This window comes from Strix aluco, chromosome 11 (assembly GCF_031877795.1).
Source record: "Strix aluco isolate bStrAlu1 chromosome 11, bStrAlu1.hap1, whole genome shotgun sequence".
NCBI lineage: Eukaryota > Metazoa > Chordata > Aves > Strigiformes > Strigidae > Strix > Strix aluco.
The window spans coordinates 3665085-3682082 of record NC_133941.1 but is presented as its reverse complement, the minus strand read 5'-3'; the positions used below and the strand labels follow the sequence as shown (position 1 = coordinate 3682082).

Genomic DNA, 16998 nt, shown 5'->3' with positions numbered 1-16998 from the left:
CCCCGCCCGGCGGAAGTGACGCCAGGCGGAGGCCGGTGCTTCCGGCGTGCAGGCAGTGGCGGCCCGGCAGGAGGAGCCCGGGGCGCCGCTCCCTGCCTCCCCCGCCCGCCGCCCGGCCGCGTTCCGCGGCGCCCGGTAAGTGCGGGGGGGCTGGGCCACGCTGTAAGAGGAGGAGGCGGGGGGGGGCTCCCGATAGGGCGGCCTGTGCCGCGCCGTCCCGCGGTGCCGGGGAACCGGGGGCGCCCGGTGAGCGCCGCCGCTTACCGGGCCCGTGTCCCTTCAGCGGGAGGTCGCGGGAGCCCGGGGCGGGGCGAGCGCGGCGTGAGGGGCGCGGAGCCGCTTCTCTGTAAGTTCTGCTCAGTTTAGCGCCCGGCCGCGCTCCGCCCCGGAGCCGGTACCGAGGTCGGGCTGCCCGGGGGAGAAGCCGCAGCCCGTGAGCTCGCAGGCTGTGGGCTGTGTGGGGCTCCTGCCTCGGCCTGCCACCCTTCAGGCTCTTCCTCCACAGCTCCTTTCTCTCCCCCAGTTTTCCTGGGCTTTCCTCCTACAAGTATGCGGCGTTCTGGCTGTGTGGGACAAGTACGGAATTTAGTCTTGCACGGATTACAAAAGAAACGGACCTGAGGTAATTGAAATGAACTGATTACCGTGGAAGGAGGGCTTGTGTAGTTACGCATAAAATAACTTGTTAAAAGTGATGACGGATTAGAAAGGACAGGAACGAAATGGATTAGATGAGTTGGGAAGAACAAGGCGGTCGTGATAGTATGAACAAAGACTGGGAAGTGGGAGGAGAGCGTGCAGATTCACGGGGGATGTGTGATATGGCTGCAAGGAGGTCTCTGCAGAGTCATCTGTGGTGAACAGGATGGGGGATGTTCTAGTTTCTCACTCCTGAGATGGAAAAATCCTATCAAAAAACTCAGTGGAGAAGGAAATGGCAAGGTATGCATGCTGCGTGTGTGAAGAAGTAATTGAGGATGATCCACGGATTACAGGTTTGAGTGACATAGATACGATTAACATCAACAGCAAGTGTGGAGTTGGGTTTGTAGATGGTTGCAGAGAAAAGGGAGCGTCAGCCCATTTGAAGTTTCCATGGATAAGTAGTTCAGGAGACAGACTTGAGTTAGACTTTCTCTATTTCAGAATTATCAATAAAGAGGTGAGAAGAAAAAGCCATCTCAAATGGCTGTGAAATACGAACAGTAAAAGTAGGAGTATCCTACAAAGTATTTACTAGAGGAATCCTGCGGAGGTGGATAAGAGGGCAAGAAATAAAAAAATGCTGTAGGAGGACCAGGTATGAGGTGGGATAATGTAATTTACTGTGTCTAACGGTGGTGAGGTCAGAGAGAGACTGGTGGTGGCATATTTGAAGGCGTTTTGTTTCAGGAGACCTTGTTAAGAAGAATTGTGTTGCAAAGCAGGAGTCAGCAAGAGGGCATCTCCGTTGGAGCCGATATGCGGCAGAGCGTAGGAGTGGGTGTGTTTATGAGTTTCTGCAAGGAGGCTGGAGGAAGAGAGGGGATTAAATTGTATCAGTGTTAGTGAAGATGAGGGAGTATCTTGGATGAAGGTGGTAAAGAATCCTCCCTTGGGTAGGAAAGCGATCTAAATATGGTTTTAAACTTTATAATCTGATTTTGGGGATTATGGTAATTATTTAATCTAAATGCTCTTTGCTTTTTTGACCCTCTTTTTTGAGCTTAACATCTTTATTGTCTTAAAAGCTAGTGCTATCAAGTATTAGCTGTGTCCTGTCTTAGTTTGTATTCAGAGAGCTTGTGATTCAGTCGTGAACGAGGGCATTGGGCTGAGTGTGAGGTGAGTTCTGTTCCTTATTTTTCTTGTAGCCTGCTTTGCTTTGCCCACAGAGCTTGTGCCTTAGCCTTCCTCTCTCTCCACGCGTGTCTGTGGGACGTTCAGTTATGCTGGAAGTGAGCTCTTTCCTAGAATGTTGTGACAGGAGTCACAAAAGTCATCTAGTCTGCAGACTGTTTTCTGCTTGATATATCCCATTTGCCCATGCAAACAGTTCCTCTGTTTGTTCAAATAAATGTGTTAGTGGCACAGAGAAACAGTTCTGCACTCTCCTGAGCCTCCTCCCCAGAGACTGGTTTGTAACTGCTGAGGTACCGAGTACGCCCATTGTTCTACTTAGGTATCTAAAAGCATCTCCTTGCTTGGATGGGACTCGCTATGTGTTGAGATAGCAAATGGACCGAGTGTTTTGGGGATTTTTTCTGTCTCTAGAGCGTGGGATGATCTGAGGGAGTTTGAGAAGTTCCCTGACTGGTGAAAAGTTCGGGCTTTGTGGTGCTCTGAGGTTGGGTGAATGAAGCTGTTGCACGCTGGGCTATCGATATCTTTGTAGGAATGTTCACAGTGGGCTTAGATTCTCAAATAAGTTATTCCTTTAACATGAGGTTTAAGATCCATTACTTCTTCTATGCAGGAGGTCAGTGTTGATACAGATTAAGCCCGGAATGGAATCATTAAGTCTAAGCAGGGTGGAGGGAGGGACAATATATATAGGTTTGCCTTGCGTCTGTCAAATCAGATTTCGCATCTGCCTCCTTCCAACATGGAGAGGACGGTACCTCTGCTCCTCTGAAGTTCTGTGGGAAGCAGTGCTATAAAATGTTTGTGTGCTACTTATGTTGTGAATAGCTAAGGAATTGAGAGGCAAACGAAAGGAATGGAGACCAGAATTCAGGGGACAATGTAATTAGCTGCTACCCTTCATCCTCTCTCACTGAGGGTTTGTATCTGCTGAAATCACTGCAGCCCCTCAAATTAATTGTACATCACATCTCTGCCTGGTTATTCTGTGCTGCCTGGTCAGGTTACTGGAAACAGAAGACAAACGAGTTGAGAAATAATAATGAAAATTTATGGTTAAGATTTCCTGTGCTCTAAAGCCAGGATTCTCAAAGCTTGATTATGGTTTTCCCAGCAGTTACAAATTGTGGAAATATGTTTGAGTAACAGAGCTTATACATGTTTGCATTACTATGTTGTTAGAAACCCAATATACGCTGCTCGTGGAAAATATAGCTTTGATTATATGTAAAATCTGTTTGCAACATTGATTTAAGTCTTTTGTATTTAATATATTCTCTCTTGAAACTAAATTATTTGGTTAAATGGAAATTTGTGACTAAATACGAGATGACCGTAATTCAAGGTTGATATGTGCTCTACTGCTGAACCTCTTGGAACTCGAATTCATGTAGTTTAGTTACACAAGCAGAAGGTTTCTAGTTCAGATAAGTCAAGTCAAATATGTGAATTTTCGAATACAGTGAGTAACTAAAAGGAAAAGTTGGCTGTTCTGATTTTCTTGAATAGCAGCTGCCAACACTTGAGCATAAATTTCTACGTTCAGAAGGTAATAAGTGTATATTGAGAAAGTAACGAGAGGATTCATTTTATTTCCCCCTCAGATGTAAGGCCCAAGCCACATCACATCCAGTAGAACCTACTTAAAGGGATTAACTAATTTCACTGTCTCTTTTGAGATGGTATTGAAGACTGTTAGACTGGGTGTATGCAAGAGATCTGTTTGCTTGTCTTATTTTGCAAAGTCCCACTTAATGGCTGGGGTTCTGAAGCAGTACGGACAGGTTGCCTTTCTGGCTACTGTGGTCACAGTTAAGGGGTTTGTGTTTTTTCTTGTTGATGAAGGGGATATGATGCTTTTCTGCAGCACTTCAGGCTGTTGGTAAAAAATGTCATAAATTTAGTTATGTCTCTGAGAAGATCTGTAGTGAAGGTTATAAAGCCATTTTCCAAATGTCAGAAGTCTCGGGGCTCACACTGGGGGGTAGGATGCAATGCAATAAGCCAGTCTCCGAGGTTTTAGGCCTCGCCTGTAAGAGCAGCCTTGGCTTTGCAGGTGCAAGAGTTGCAGTGGATCCAAACCAGGGACCTGCACAGCAGAATCTTCTTTAGCTGGGCCGTTGGGTCAGTCCGTTCGTGGCTGTTTGATCACCTGTATGATGTTGACATGGCCTCTCTTAAAATTTCTTAGGCAACAGAAAAAATTGTTTTTCCCCCCTTAGGAGACAGAGCTCAGATGAAATCAAAAGAACGATAAAGTTTGGAGGAGAAAAAGAAGCTGCAATTGCTTTCCTGGTCTGCAGTTTGACAGGGCATTAAGATGTCCGTGGACATGAACAGCCAGGGCTCTGACAGCAATGAAGAGGATTATGACCCTAATTGCGAGGAGGAGGAAGAGGATGAGGATCCTGGGGATATTGAGGATTATTATGATGGGGTAGCTAACGACGTGGAGCAGCAGGGAGCAGATGCCTTTGATCCAGAGGAATATCAGTTCACCTGCCTGACTTACAAGGAGTCGGAGAGCACTCTGAATGAACACATGGCCAGCTTGGCTGCCACGTTAAAGGTGAGGAAAGGTTTCTGCATTAACACAGGTGTAAAATAAGTCTGTGATTAAAAAGGCAAATGCTGAGCATATAGTTTGAAATAAGCTGTGGCGATGTTGCTGTTATGGGGGTTGGAGGAACATTATTGAAGGTCCCTGGTTCAAAACTGACTCAAAGCTTTACAGTTGTTACATACTGGTTCTGGGGCCTGAAAAATCTTCCTTACTGAATGTTGATTCTTACAGTATTTTTTTTACAGAGCTGGGCTTCATGACCAAAATTCCCAAGCTATAACTCTTTGCGTTAACACAATGCATAGAGGATATATAGAAAAGAAACAAAACAAATCATAAATGGTGCAGATTGGTACACCTGTGTTTGAGAAGATAACTGACAGATAGGAAGACATGCTAAAACTCTGTAATTCTAACAAAAACACCTTTCTTTGTTGGTTCTGAGAGAATAATCATAGACTTTCAAAGACAGATCAGCTGTCATGCCAGGTATTAACCCTACTGTTGCAGTGACAGCAATTAAAGTACAATGAACTTGACAGCTCTTGTAGTGACTAATTCATCACAGAAGAGTCACACTCTGAGTCAGCTCCATGGTATTATGCTCAATAAGACTTTTGTGAAGTTTTCTTTTTCTTTGTGTGACTGATAACTAGTGCAGACTAGTAATAAGAAGAGGTTCCCTCTCTGCCTTGTCTGTGTACTTCGCTCCCTGTGCAGGTCTCAGAGGAAAGCAGTTTTCTAAGCTCTAGATGTTGACACTGGGTTGAAATTAGTGATGCATCTACTTTGTAACAGATCTCCTAGTGCTTGTTCTTCTCTGGAACAAGTCCTGAAAACAGGACAAGTGACCACAGCATATAAAAAACCATGTTGGATAGGTTTTGATTCCTATTCATTTGGTCTGATCAAACCTAATTTAAAAAAATGAGAGGGATCTCTTGATCCTTATTTGCATGTCAGTGTCCTATAGGAACAGTATATAACCATAAAGTCTGAGGACTATGAAGCCTGTAAACAACAGGCTCTAAAGTGCACCCATACTTTTTGCTGCATCTCTAGGTGATTTTGCAGTCTGTTGTGCTCATTCCCAGCGTTCACCACCTCAGAAAGTGAAGTTTTACTCTTTTGTGGCTGTCAAACTCACGTCTGTGATTTCTTCAAAATGTGCAGTTCGAGCTCTGAATGCCTGCTGTTCCCAACAGATTGTCAGAAAAGGGAGGCAAAAGAAAAGAACAAATGAGAATAGTTGGTCAGCACTTTTGATCCAGCTGCCAGTTGCTCTTGGTTCTTAGCGATTAAGTAAAGATTTAGAACAGCTTTTCTGCTCCTTACTGTTTGCCTTCAAATGGAACACCCTTCAAAAAGGTGACCACTGCCATATTGTTCTCTTGAATTATATTAACAAAAGCAATACTTTATGTAGTCTTTAAAATCAGGCTTCCAAAGTTAAAATAAATTTTCCAGGAATTCTGAAGCTCTCAGCAAATGTTACAGTTGACCAGATAATACCAACCTGCTAGCTCAAATCTCACTCCAAATATGACCCAAGGAGAGAACATTTTAGATTCCTTTTACATCAAGAATATGCCTGCATATTTGCTTAAAAATGAAGTGCTACACATTCTGGTTTGAGCATGAGAAGATAAATTTGGGTAGAAACCTGGAAAACTGTGATCTTGTAAGCCACACACTAAGTCTTTGGCACTTGAAGTGCCACATTAACTCCCTGTTCACTAGCAACAGTGGTGCAAGAGTTGCCCTTTTCTTGGAAATCTGTTGTGTATCTGCAGCATGTGCTTTTTGTTTCCTGGCAATACCTCAGCACAATCCTCTTTCTTCTTTCCCCTGTCTTCCCCCAAGGAAACTTGTAGTTTTGTTAGTTTTCTGACACAAACTGGAGTGGAAAGAATTTGTGTTCAATTAACAAGCGTAGAGAAGAAGGAAATTGAATAGAACATGTTGAACTATTTGTTATCGTTATTTTTCCATTGACTTAATGGATATGAGTAAACTGGGGCAGACTTTTGTGAGAACTGTATTAACTTCTTTCCTCTAATTTGTTTGAGTTCTAAAAACTTTTTTTTTTTCTCTTGAAGACTGCCTTTCATAATGTCTTGACTTTTTGGGGGTAGTGGTGATTGTTCTTTTGGAGCATGTTAGTTAATTATGTTGATTTCATCTCCTTTACCTTGTGCTAGTGGTTACATAGTGCTTTTCAGCATTAGCTCGTGTTTAAGACAGAGTTGTTGCCCCTAATAGGAAAAGATGAAGGCAAATTTAAGACTGTCTTCAGGAGGTACAATGTTGAAGGCAATGCGTGACGTGGTATCTGAGCAATTTGCTATTACAAGAAATGAATAGATTAATACAATTCCCTAAGGCAAAGAAAAAAATGAATGCAATAAATGGGCTCAAAGCCATGTTTGATTGTTCTGCCACTGTATATTGTCATTACGTGATTCACTTTCTGAAGGTTAAATTGGGGAGGATTTATTGAGCGTGTTTTCTCTGTGATATATTGTCTGCATACTTTTAAGACCAGGAATAGGTATTCAGAGCTTGACATCTACATACTTACAATCTGTACTGTTATTAGCTAATAACAATCTAAATAAATAGTATTTCATTTGCTCTGCTCATTAACCCTCAACATTTGTTTTGTAAACTGTTTTGTTCAGCTATTTCAGGCTGATAGTTGGAATTCCTATTTTGTTAAAAGCATTGAGATAAAGGGTGATCTTCCTTGGAAACCCTCTTGGCTACCTTTTGTCATTCCCTGTGAGTTACAGCTGACCTTGTTCTCACTCTTACTGAAGCTGGACAGACAACTGAACAAATCATTAGCTGGCTAGCTTCAGGTCAGGTGTGAGCACCCTGTGTGTGTTTAAAAAGTTTGCATGCAACATTGAAAGAGACAGTCTTTAACAAAACACTCGGTTTTTATCTACCCCAATTAGAGAAAAAAAATCCATTAAAATCTTAAGTCTGATAAAAGCATGAAACCCAGCATGTAGGTAAATGTATGCCCTTGTATCTCTTGCTGTCATAGGAAACTTTTACCTTGAATTTTGCTGACTTGCTTTTTATCAGGTGGGGAATTCTGAATAGAAAAATTAGTACAAACAAGGTAGCAGTAGATACAACCAGCTATGCTGTGTGGCAGGCCTGCAACTACAGTAGTGGTTATTCCAGAACCATACAGAAGCTAGAGGGACTCTGTAAGTGATACTCTGAAAGTTTTTCCTCATTTTGGTTTTAGTGAGAACTGAGTAGATCCTTGATTTCCAAGAAAAGGAAGAGGAAATGTTTGCTTCTTGGTTAGGGCTGTTAATCTGGAGGTCTGTTTGTGGAGGGTTCAGTTAATACCCTGACTAAAATTAGGAGAGGCTATCTCTGTTGAAACATGCCAGAACAAAATCTCAAGCTAATATCCAAAACTGATTCTCTGACCAAAAGGCTGGTGAATTGAAGCAGACCACTTTTAATTCCTCAAAAGGTCACTTGACCAACAGTCAACACTTGCTAAGGACAATACCCTTGAAAGCAGAATGGCATGTATTGCCTGCAGACCAGCAAAGGAATTTACAACAGTTCTTTTTAAAAAATAGATATAAAATCCAGTATCTTTCAGAAATAATGTGTTAAAATTGTATAGTAAAAAGTTTGTTTTCAAGATAACTCTGTCAATCGTCATTGAATGATTGTGGGTCCTGGATTGGCGGTATCAGTACATGCATACAAACAGTACGATACTCAACAGTTGTACAAACAAAGTTGACCCTGTCAGTGGCAAGCAATTAAGTGTGTGATGATGTCATATTGTTTTTGTTTGTGAATGACACTTCCTGGCTCTGCTGAGGGTCTCCGTACAAGTCTAGAATATCTGTGATGTTCCAAATAACTGGCAGTAGTTTCTCCGTTTCAGTGATGAGACGGATCTTTCTAGTTTTTACCAATTTTTTCTTTTTAAACTGGTGATATAAGCCACCAAATAAAACTACTGCAATTGCAGTTTATGAAAAAACGTTACCTTGACTTTAGGTCTTTTTAGAAGCTGATTGTCAGTCACGAGGAAGCTAAGATATTTCTGCACATACAAGGTAACAAGGAAAGATAGTCATGTTTTACAGGCAACTGATACTGATGTAGTCTTTCCACTAAAATCAAAGGAATTGTAAAACTGAAGAACTTACAATTTTCAGTTTGCTAATGTGAGTAATCTGGTAATATTTGTCAGACAGCAAAAAGCTAACTTCCCTTGCTTCTTGAAATAACAGCTTCTGGTGTGTGTTTTAGCCCTATCCCTTGAAAAATAAAATTTGGTAGATGCAAAAAGTATTTGATATAATGACATAGTTCTGAATCTATTAATCCATGTTATCACTTCCAGAGATAAACCAGTTTTCTGTATATTCTTGCTCACCTTAGTGATACCACATCTTTTAACACAACCAAATTAGTATTTGCTCCTAAAAACTCAGCCCTCTGAAACTGTTGCACACACTCAAATTGCGCTGACACAGAACAGTTAGTTTGTAGAGCTGCTTGGTGGATGCTGGCAGCGGTCCTTTTCAAATACCATCTTTAGCAGATCCAGAGTCATGTGCGTGGAGATTGGCAGCCTGTATGAGCAGCTCTACCCAAAGGAGCTGGCGCTTGCGGAAAGCCTCTTCCATGCGATCGCAAAAAGCCTGTAAAGAGCCAGATGTCAAGACACTGGTGTGTGTGTTTGTGTGTGTGTGTGCCACCCTGTATCGCTGGGCAAGCTGCGACCAAGTGTGTGGTATGGGGTGCCTATCTGAACACACATGCAGTGTTGCATAGTCATCCTTCTTGATGCCATAATGACTTCATAAAACTTACATGCAACAGAAAATGGCAGTCAAAAGACTAGCTTGTACCTAAGTACCTCAAGTACAGGAGAGGTAGTAAAGCCCCTTGAAATATTAAAATACATGTACATAAGAACAGGGTTTGAAAAATTTATGTTCGTAGTCAGTGTCCATAAGAACTGACACTGGTAACTGTCCGTAAGAACCAACATTATTAAATATTAGTATGTATTAATAAACAGTAAATATTTAAATATTATTATTAAATATTTTAAAATATTGAATTATTAAATATTATTATTTAAATATCATTTGCTATAAATGGTAGACATCTCCACAGAACCCCTGTGGTGCTGTTTGGCAGTGATAACACAGTTTCCAAGTACCTGTAAACCCTAGATTAGTCAGGAAATGCAGGTTTGTTTCTGTATTGTGTTCTGTGTTTAATATCAAGCTGACATTACGTGGGGCATCCAGTCTGAAGTTGTAACTCTTAGGAGCACACACCTTTGTCCTTTATCCGCTTTTTGTTCCCAAACCAAAAGATCCTGGAAGTTCTGCCTCATGAAAGCTGATGTTGCCTACCACATTCACGATGTCTGTACTTTAGTAGTATGTTAAACATTGAGAGGACATGAATATGTCCGTAACTGTCTTCAGTGTGTGTGTTATTTTGGATCCTAAATGTCTTTTTTTTTTAAAAAAAAAAAAAGTAAGTTTTCATAGCCTTCTGGTCAGCAAGATAAGAGAGCTGGCTGGAGAGTCCAGACCTTGCAACCTTGTGACAACTTCATGAAGTCATTTAAGGAGAGAAACCAGTTTTGTTACTTAATGCCCAGGACTGCTGAAATTCTCAACTTGATTGGAAAAATGAGCCACAAATGTGGAGGGTGATTATAGCCCACACGTTTCTTTGTGATTCACGCCTTAAGTGTATCTTACAGCCTGTATGACTCTGCAGTGAGCAAAAAAAAAAAATAATCTGTTCACAGCTGTTGATGAGTATGATCTTGGTGGGAGGTAGAGGCAAGACACAAGTCATTAAAAATGCTGAAACAAATCTCTCAGTAACTGTTTCATGTTGCAAGCTTACAGCTGGACAACATGGTCTTAGGAGTGGCATGAGGCAGCTGAAGGGCGTTGCCAGAATTGTGTGCTGTGCCTACTAAGGATGGCGCAGCAGAAACGAGCTACGTTGTGTACTATGAAACACTCTTTTACAAAGCAGATGTTCCTCCTCTTCATCCTTTTATAACCAAAGAAAAATGCCCTTAGCTGGGATTGTCAAGTAAAGGACTGTTATTTGGGACCGAGCAGGGATCACTCACTGCAGTTACCTAAACCCTGCGCTCCGCGTGTGTGTGCGGCTGCGTGCATGCACCAGTGCTTTCCACTGCGAGTTGGCTGCTCTGTCTCCTGAGCTACTGGTCACAACTGTGTGGATTCAGGTTGTGACCTGCTCTTCGCTTTCTCCCTGTGCATCCTCCTCATCCTCCTTTCTGTCAACCAGAAGGAATTGTCCACTTCTCCTGTGTTTTGCTGGGAAAACGCCTAGGCAGGGGCTGAGCGGAGTGCAGCAGTGGGGTGGGTTGCTGGGGGTTTTGGCAGCGCAGGACAGCGTGTGCTGGGTGCTGATGCTCTCAGACACTACGTTACATTGGAAAGAATAGCTGCAGTGAGTACAGCTGAGGAGTCTCACGTCAATCTTATATTTGTGTGCTGTCTTACAGCTTTCTCGCTGCATTTCTTTCGCTCTAAATCTTTCAAAGAAGGAATCTCATAGCTGTTTTGTAATAATGCCTTCTGGCATACCATCTTGCTTAAGTCTTTTTTTTTTTTTTTTGTCTTTTTTTTCTTAATTTATTTCTGAATCTCCTCAGGAAGAATAGCCTAACAGCTTGAGAAATACGTATGTTGAGATTTCCTAGCTGAGTCCTACTGATCCTGTTTGTTGGCAGCTGCAACTGAAATTGTTGCTGTCCTGTGTAGGAGAGCAGATGGATTAAAGCAATGTGTAAGTGTGGAGAAGGAGTTAGCATTTAACCCAAGATCCCCTTTCTTCAGTATGTGGCCAACTAGGTTGTGCACTGACAGCTTCACAAACCATGTGTATAACACCGGCAGTTTTTGTCATTCCCAAACTGCACTCTGCCTCCTAAATATGCTTCTCATCTTGTGGACTGACACCAGGTCTCTGCATGCCAGAGGGTGAGGGACAGGGTACAGATTAAAACCCTGTGACGAAGCAGAGCTCGTGTAGTGCTGTTTGTCAAGACCTTTCCGTGGTATCGAGACTGCAGCTACAGACTCTAAATTGTATTTCTTTCCCTGGTGTAGCCTGCAGTCTGTAATCAGGAGAGGGGCTGAAATGTCAGACAAATTGTAAGCAATACTGTGAGTGAAACCTAAAGGTGGAGGGCTGCTTCTCACATTTTTTAAGCTTGACTGAACCCAGGAAAAAAAAAGCAGGGTATCTGATTTTGTTGTAACTTAGGGGTTGTTTTTCCTGGTAAGTGAAATTAATTTGAGTTTAATTTTGAAAACAGCCTTCTGATGCTCGGAAACCAGTAACAGATACGGAAGACTTTATTACAAGACTTTGAACAGTTGGGGTGTTTATGGCAGATGATGTTAATCACAGCTCAGGCCCCTGCAACCTCGTGAGATTTCTACCAGGATTGCATATTGGAAGTCTGCTTAAAAGAGAGGTAGATCAAAGCAAAGGAGAAAATGTGGTCCAAAAAAAGCTTTTTGGTTGCCCTTTTATTCCTTCTTAATTCCTAATATTTCTGCAGCTTTCTGAGAAATCTTCCAGTAAAAACAGGGCAGTCGGATAGTTTTTTCCAGTGGGGCATGGAGGGAGTCAGATCTCCTTTCCACAAGAGAAGTTAGTGTAAAATAGTATTTTTGCCATTTGTGAGTCACTTTCTTTACCTCAGTAACCTTAGGTAAAGTGTGTCTGAAGGTGTTTTTTTCTTCAGCAAAATTATTCAATACAAATTATGGTTTCTTTCTAAATGTTACTCTACTGCCGACTCAATTCAGTCTTTATTTTGCCCATAGTTACTCACCAACAGCAACAATTTGAGGCTCTTGCTCTGGGTGTTTTTAATGTTGTAAAGAATTTAAGAGTTTGTTTTTAGAAGTTTTGATGCAACACACAAACTAATATCTTCGGAAGTTCATCCTTTCCTTGTAGAACTATCAAAAACTATTCATGGATTAAAAGAAATGCTTCCCAAGATTAATCCTATTTGCCTAAATCTCTTTGTATAAAAACCTTTGATTAGGGGAAAGACAAGAAATGGAAGCTGCATTTCTTCATGCCAGGTTTGTGTTCATCTCAACCAGACATTTCAGTGCAACCCTGATCTAACAGGAATTGTCAGCTTGGTGCAAAGCCACGGGATGTCAGCTCCAACCAGATCATTTCCAACTCATTCTGAATTGAATGTCTTTGAGAATCATGTGATGATTCTTGTTTTAAATTCCTAATACCATATCCCTGCAAAAGTGAGGATTGAAGCACACCTCCAAAAAATAGGCCATCCCTTGGAGAAGAGTGAAATGAGCTCATGAGATATGCATGCGACATAAATATGCATGAACAATTTCTGTAGAATATAAGCTCTACAAAAGACAGTGTTTTTTTAGCTTTTAGGAAACATTTCTGTCTGAATTAGCAACTGTCAAAGTGGCATGGTTGAAAAGATTTTCTGCTGTAGAGAGATGAAACTTCAGCTGTTCAAACAACTTAGCTTATCTAGTGAAGCAAGTTGAGACATAGGTGTCGTAGAGATCTCTAAACCCAGGAAGGTACCTGCAGAGCTTCTTTGCAAATTCTTTTGAAAAGAAAGAGTGCCAGACTCTCTCTTGCACTTCTGAAGTGTGAGAATTTTGCTTATCTTGGAGAGTAAAGAACCCAGGAGATACGGGCATATAGAAATAATAAGAAAAAAAGTACTGTGCTCTCTTCCAGAAAATGATAGATGTGTGTTTAATGCGATGGCATTACTTCTTTATTCTACTTCCAGAATCTAATTTTGTCCAGCACTATGTAAATTTTTCAGACTTTTTTTACAACTCCTGTAGAGTCTTTCCCTTATGCAGAGCAGCTTCCTCTTGGCACCCTTACTGTGTGCATAGACACTACGCCCCTTTTCCATTGCAGTGATAAGCATTAGCGTTTGGTGCCCATTTCTGGCAGTCAGGAGCCTTCTATCACTGGTAAGTCAGAGTTAAGCTGATGGATGTTTGGAAGAGGCTTGTAAGGTGACCAAATTCCTGTTTTAGGGTGAAGCTGGAAATTGCAGATTGGATGAGATCCTCTCTCCAGCTCTGCCACCCATTGTGAAGAGAGAAGCCTGGTCTTCAGTCAGAAATTTTCCAGGTTTAGATGTGGACTGAGCTGATCTTTAATCCTAAAGTTTTAAGCTGATGGTGAGAAAATGGGGAAATGAGAATGAGACAAAGAGAAATTTTTTAGCATGACTATTGCTCTCAGCTTTCATCTTCTAAACTTTAATAAATTTCATCACAGCTAGAAGAGTTCTGGAGAAGTCAAGCTACGTAGAAGCATTGGCACAATCCATCAGTTGCAGACAAAAACTGAAATAGAAGTGCAGCATCTAGAATATGCATTCCCTTCTGCACTGTGGTCTGTAGAAGTATCTTACTGAAGTGACCTGCTGCCAGCAAGGCACCAAGTGGGCTATCTCACTGTCTTTTTTGGGTCTTAGTATTCTGAAACAAGAATAGGAAGGCTTAAGCAAATGATTTATCAAAGGCATCTTTTTTTTTTTATTTGTTTTGTGTCTGAGACAAAGCACTGTTGTTCCTGGATAACCTGAGATTCTTGTGGCACCCGATGACTGATAGGGGACTGAATCGTAGCTCTTTCTGAAATGTTTGATAAGTTTGAGATCTTTCATTGTGTGAAACTTCAGGAAACGTTGTATTGGACAATGTGCCTGAACAGCAACCAAAGCTTATTTCCTAAGCTGCGAGGCTGCAGTGGGTGCGTGCGGAGGGAGCATCGATGTCTTCTAACTGAATAGTTCAGCCAGCAGTGTCAGCTTCTGTACGTTGCTTCTCCACTGTAAGGTAATGAATTATGTACATATGGACCAAACTTCTGATTGCAGTGGTATTTTTCTGTGCTCAGCATGTTTTGGCTCCTGCTTACAAAGAAATACTTCAATTATTCTGGGGTGTTATTGTGGAAGAACTGGCTGACTTGGTACAATCATTCACTCATTGTGAATGTGCAATCATTGAAGAGCCTGGGGAGCACTGCTAATCAATAGGAGCAGGCTTTTGTTAAACCCTTGTTTTTCTTCTCATGCTTGTTTTCTTGAATCTCTCCAATAGTGTTGGCCCCGATGGTATTCACGTTTGCCTTCTGCATTACCAGCCTTGCTGTTGGTGAGCAGAATGTGGTGAGACTCCACTCAGCAGGCACAGCCCCAGTCTCATCAGTTATCTGCTCCTCTCCCATCCCTCTTTCTTACAGTTTGAATGTTATCTATCTTTAACCTGTAAGAACACGTACTTCCATGTCAAGCAGACTGTGGGTACGTTGCTGCAACTGGCTGACTCTGGGACTTTTTTTTTTTTTTTTTCCCAAGATCGCATGCACTCCAATCAGGTAGTATCAAAAACTTTTCTGCTTCAGGGCTTTTATGAAAGTGGATTTGTGTTGTGAACCTGGCTTTATGAATTGAAAATGTTTTATTCTTGGGTGCTCTTATGATGAAAGTAATAAAATTAGTACTACAGCTGATACAGTCAGTGCTTACAGTTGGAGCAAAATAGAAATGGTGACAGAAGCTTTATTGTTGTTCTTCAAGATCTGTTAATCTGGCATCTTTCTGGAGCATTAACTCCACATTTTGCCTGACAAATAATTTGTCTCAAAAGCATTTGATTCTGTTAGATTTCAGAAATGTGTATGCTGGAATTTGTATTTCTATACATTTTCATTCTTGAATGTACTTGGTTCCTCCTCTGGGAACAAGTAACTTAATGGGGTTCATAGGGTAATGATGCTGCAATGGATGCTACACCTCAGGCTCTGAAAATCCAACTGAAAAATACTCATTTTCCTATTTTACTTCACATTTAAGTCTGGTGGCTTGTTTTTTTTTTTTTTTGTCAGGATGGTAGTTCTTCCTTACTGCTACTGAGAAATAATTTCATTGCTGTTAAAGAATGATTCATTAGCATGTGGTTTTCGTTTGCAGGAAGCCAGTCTTGTAGAGACCACATTCCTGATGCTTGTTTGTTTTGCAAACATGAAATGCAGATGTCTTCCTTGTACAAGCAAGTCGAAGGTGTCTGTCTGGGTCTGCCAGGCTGGGGGCTTAAGATAACAACCCATCCAAGGCTGGCAGTGGCACCTCATCCGCACAAACCGGAGCAGACTGTGTGTTGTTAGCAGCAGCCCTGTGTGCCATGCTCCATCTTATCACAGGCTTCTGTGCTGGGAGGGAGGGCAGTGCTGCCTGGGCAGCCTTTGTTTTCTGAGGGTCACATCGCTGGTAAAGTCAAGGAAGGTGGCATAACAGATCTTACACAGCATGAGTTAATGCTTCAGTTCTTCTACAAGAAGGATTATTTGAACGTTGAAAATTACTCTTTTATTACTGGGATTTCTTAGTGGCCGGCAAAGTGGGCAAATCAGAAAGCAGAGGTGGATAAGAATTAATTAAAAACCCCAGTTGCATCGTGTATTGGTGTTACACTGGTGTAGCTCTCTGAACCAACCATCCAGTGCTGACAAATGCCGGTGCAGGTCTGGGACAGTATCATGTGGCAGGAATAGGTCAGTTGTGTTGTGAAACTGCACCTCTTCAGTGGGGCAGATTTAGAAGAGTAATGAATATGCTGCCTCTGGGTGTGCAGAGCCTGTCTGTTTTGTAGAAGGAGTGACCATTGCTTGTTTTTCCTTCCGGGGTTGTGTTGGGGTTGCTGTGTATCTGTATTACCAGTACATTGGATCCTGTGATTGACCTGTAGCAGGATTCAAGAAGGCTTATGGCTTTTCAGCTGATGGTTGGGAATGCCAGCTTCTCTAGGGAAAAAAGGAGCTCTTCCTGCAGCTAGGACAGGAGTTGTGTTTTCTGTATGTATCGTAGAGAGAGGTGCTATGGTGATAGCTTATCTTGGAGCACAGGAGGTAGAGCCCTTTAATGTCAGAGGGTGTTTGAAATCAGAATGTGCAGACCACTGGGCTTGCCCAGGTTCCTCCTAGCACAGAGTGAGGAGGCAGGGTCATGAGCCTTCTGAATTCCCCTGGAGGAGTTGTCTTGCTTGCAGGTGACCTGCTTTATTTGAACCCCATGGGCCTGATAAAGGCATGAAGGGGTCAAGAGGCAGGTGAGGAGGTCCAGCAGCTCAGCAGATGCCTGTGGTCTTGGTGAGTGTTGTGCTAGCAGACCAGTCTGTTTTCTTCTGAAACAAACTAATACATAGAAGCAAAGGAGAACTTGTTTGCTTGTGCCCTTGTAACATGACTTTAAATGTCGTGTTGCAGTATTCTGGAGGGTGCTCAGGCTAGCACGGACTGTGCTAATGCTTGCCAGGAGTCCACGTAATGCAAGCAACTCTGCATGGAAATAGTCCCTGTCACAGTAGCTTTCCATCTTCCTGTTCCAATCCAGCGTGTAACTTTCTTCTCTACGGTGAAGGCTTGGGAAAGTGTTTTGTTTTTTCCCCCTACCCTTTGCTATCACAGATGCCTGCGTTTGCAGCTTGTTC

General features: G+C 42.1%; 1 protein-coding gene across 8 annotated transcripts in view; it reads left to right on the top strand.

Annotated features, from left to right (window-relative positions):
• The first annotated feature begins 11 nt into the window (after positions 1-11).
• Positions 12-16998, top strand: part of ARIH2 (ariadne RBR E3 ubiquitin protein ligase 2) — a 33115-nt gene continuing 16128 nt past the window's right edge. Inside the window, exons 1-3 of one of the 8 annotated variants that reach the window (XM_074835729.1) lie at positions 26-135; positions 524-622; positions 4065-4411. In XM_074835729.1, coding sequence (XP_074691830.1) covers positions 4163-4411 — 249 coding nt within the window. In that variant the 5' untranslated portion in view covers positions 26-135; positions 524-622; positions 4065-4162. The other 7 variants (XM_074835730.1, XM_074835731.1, XM_074835733.1 and 4 more) reach the window with 7 other exon arrangements.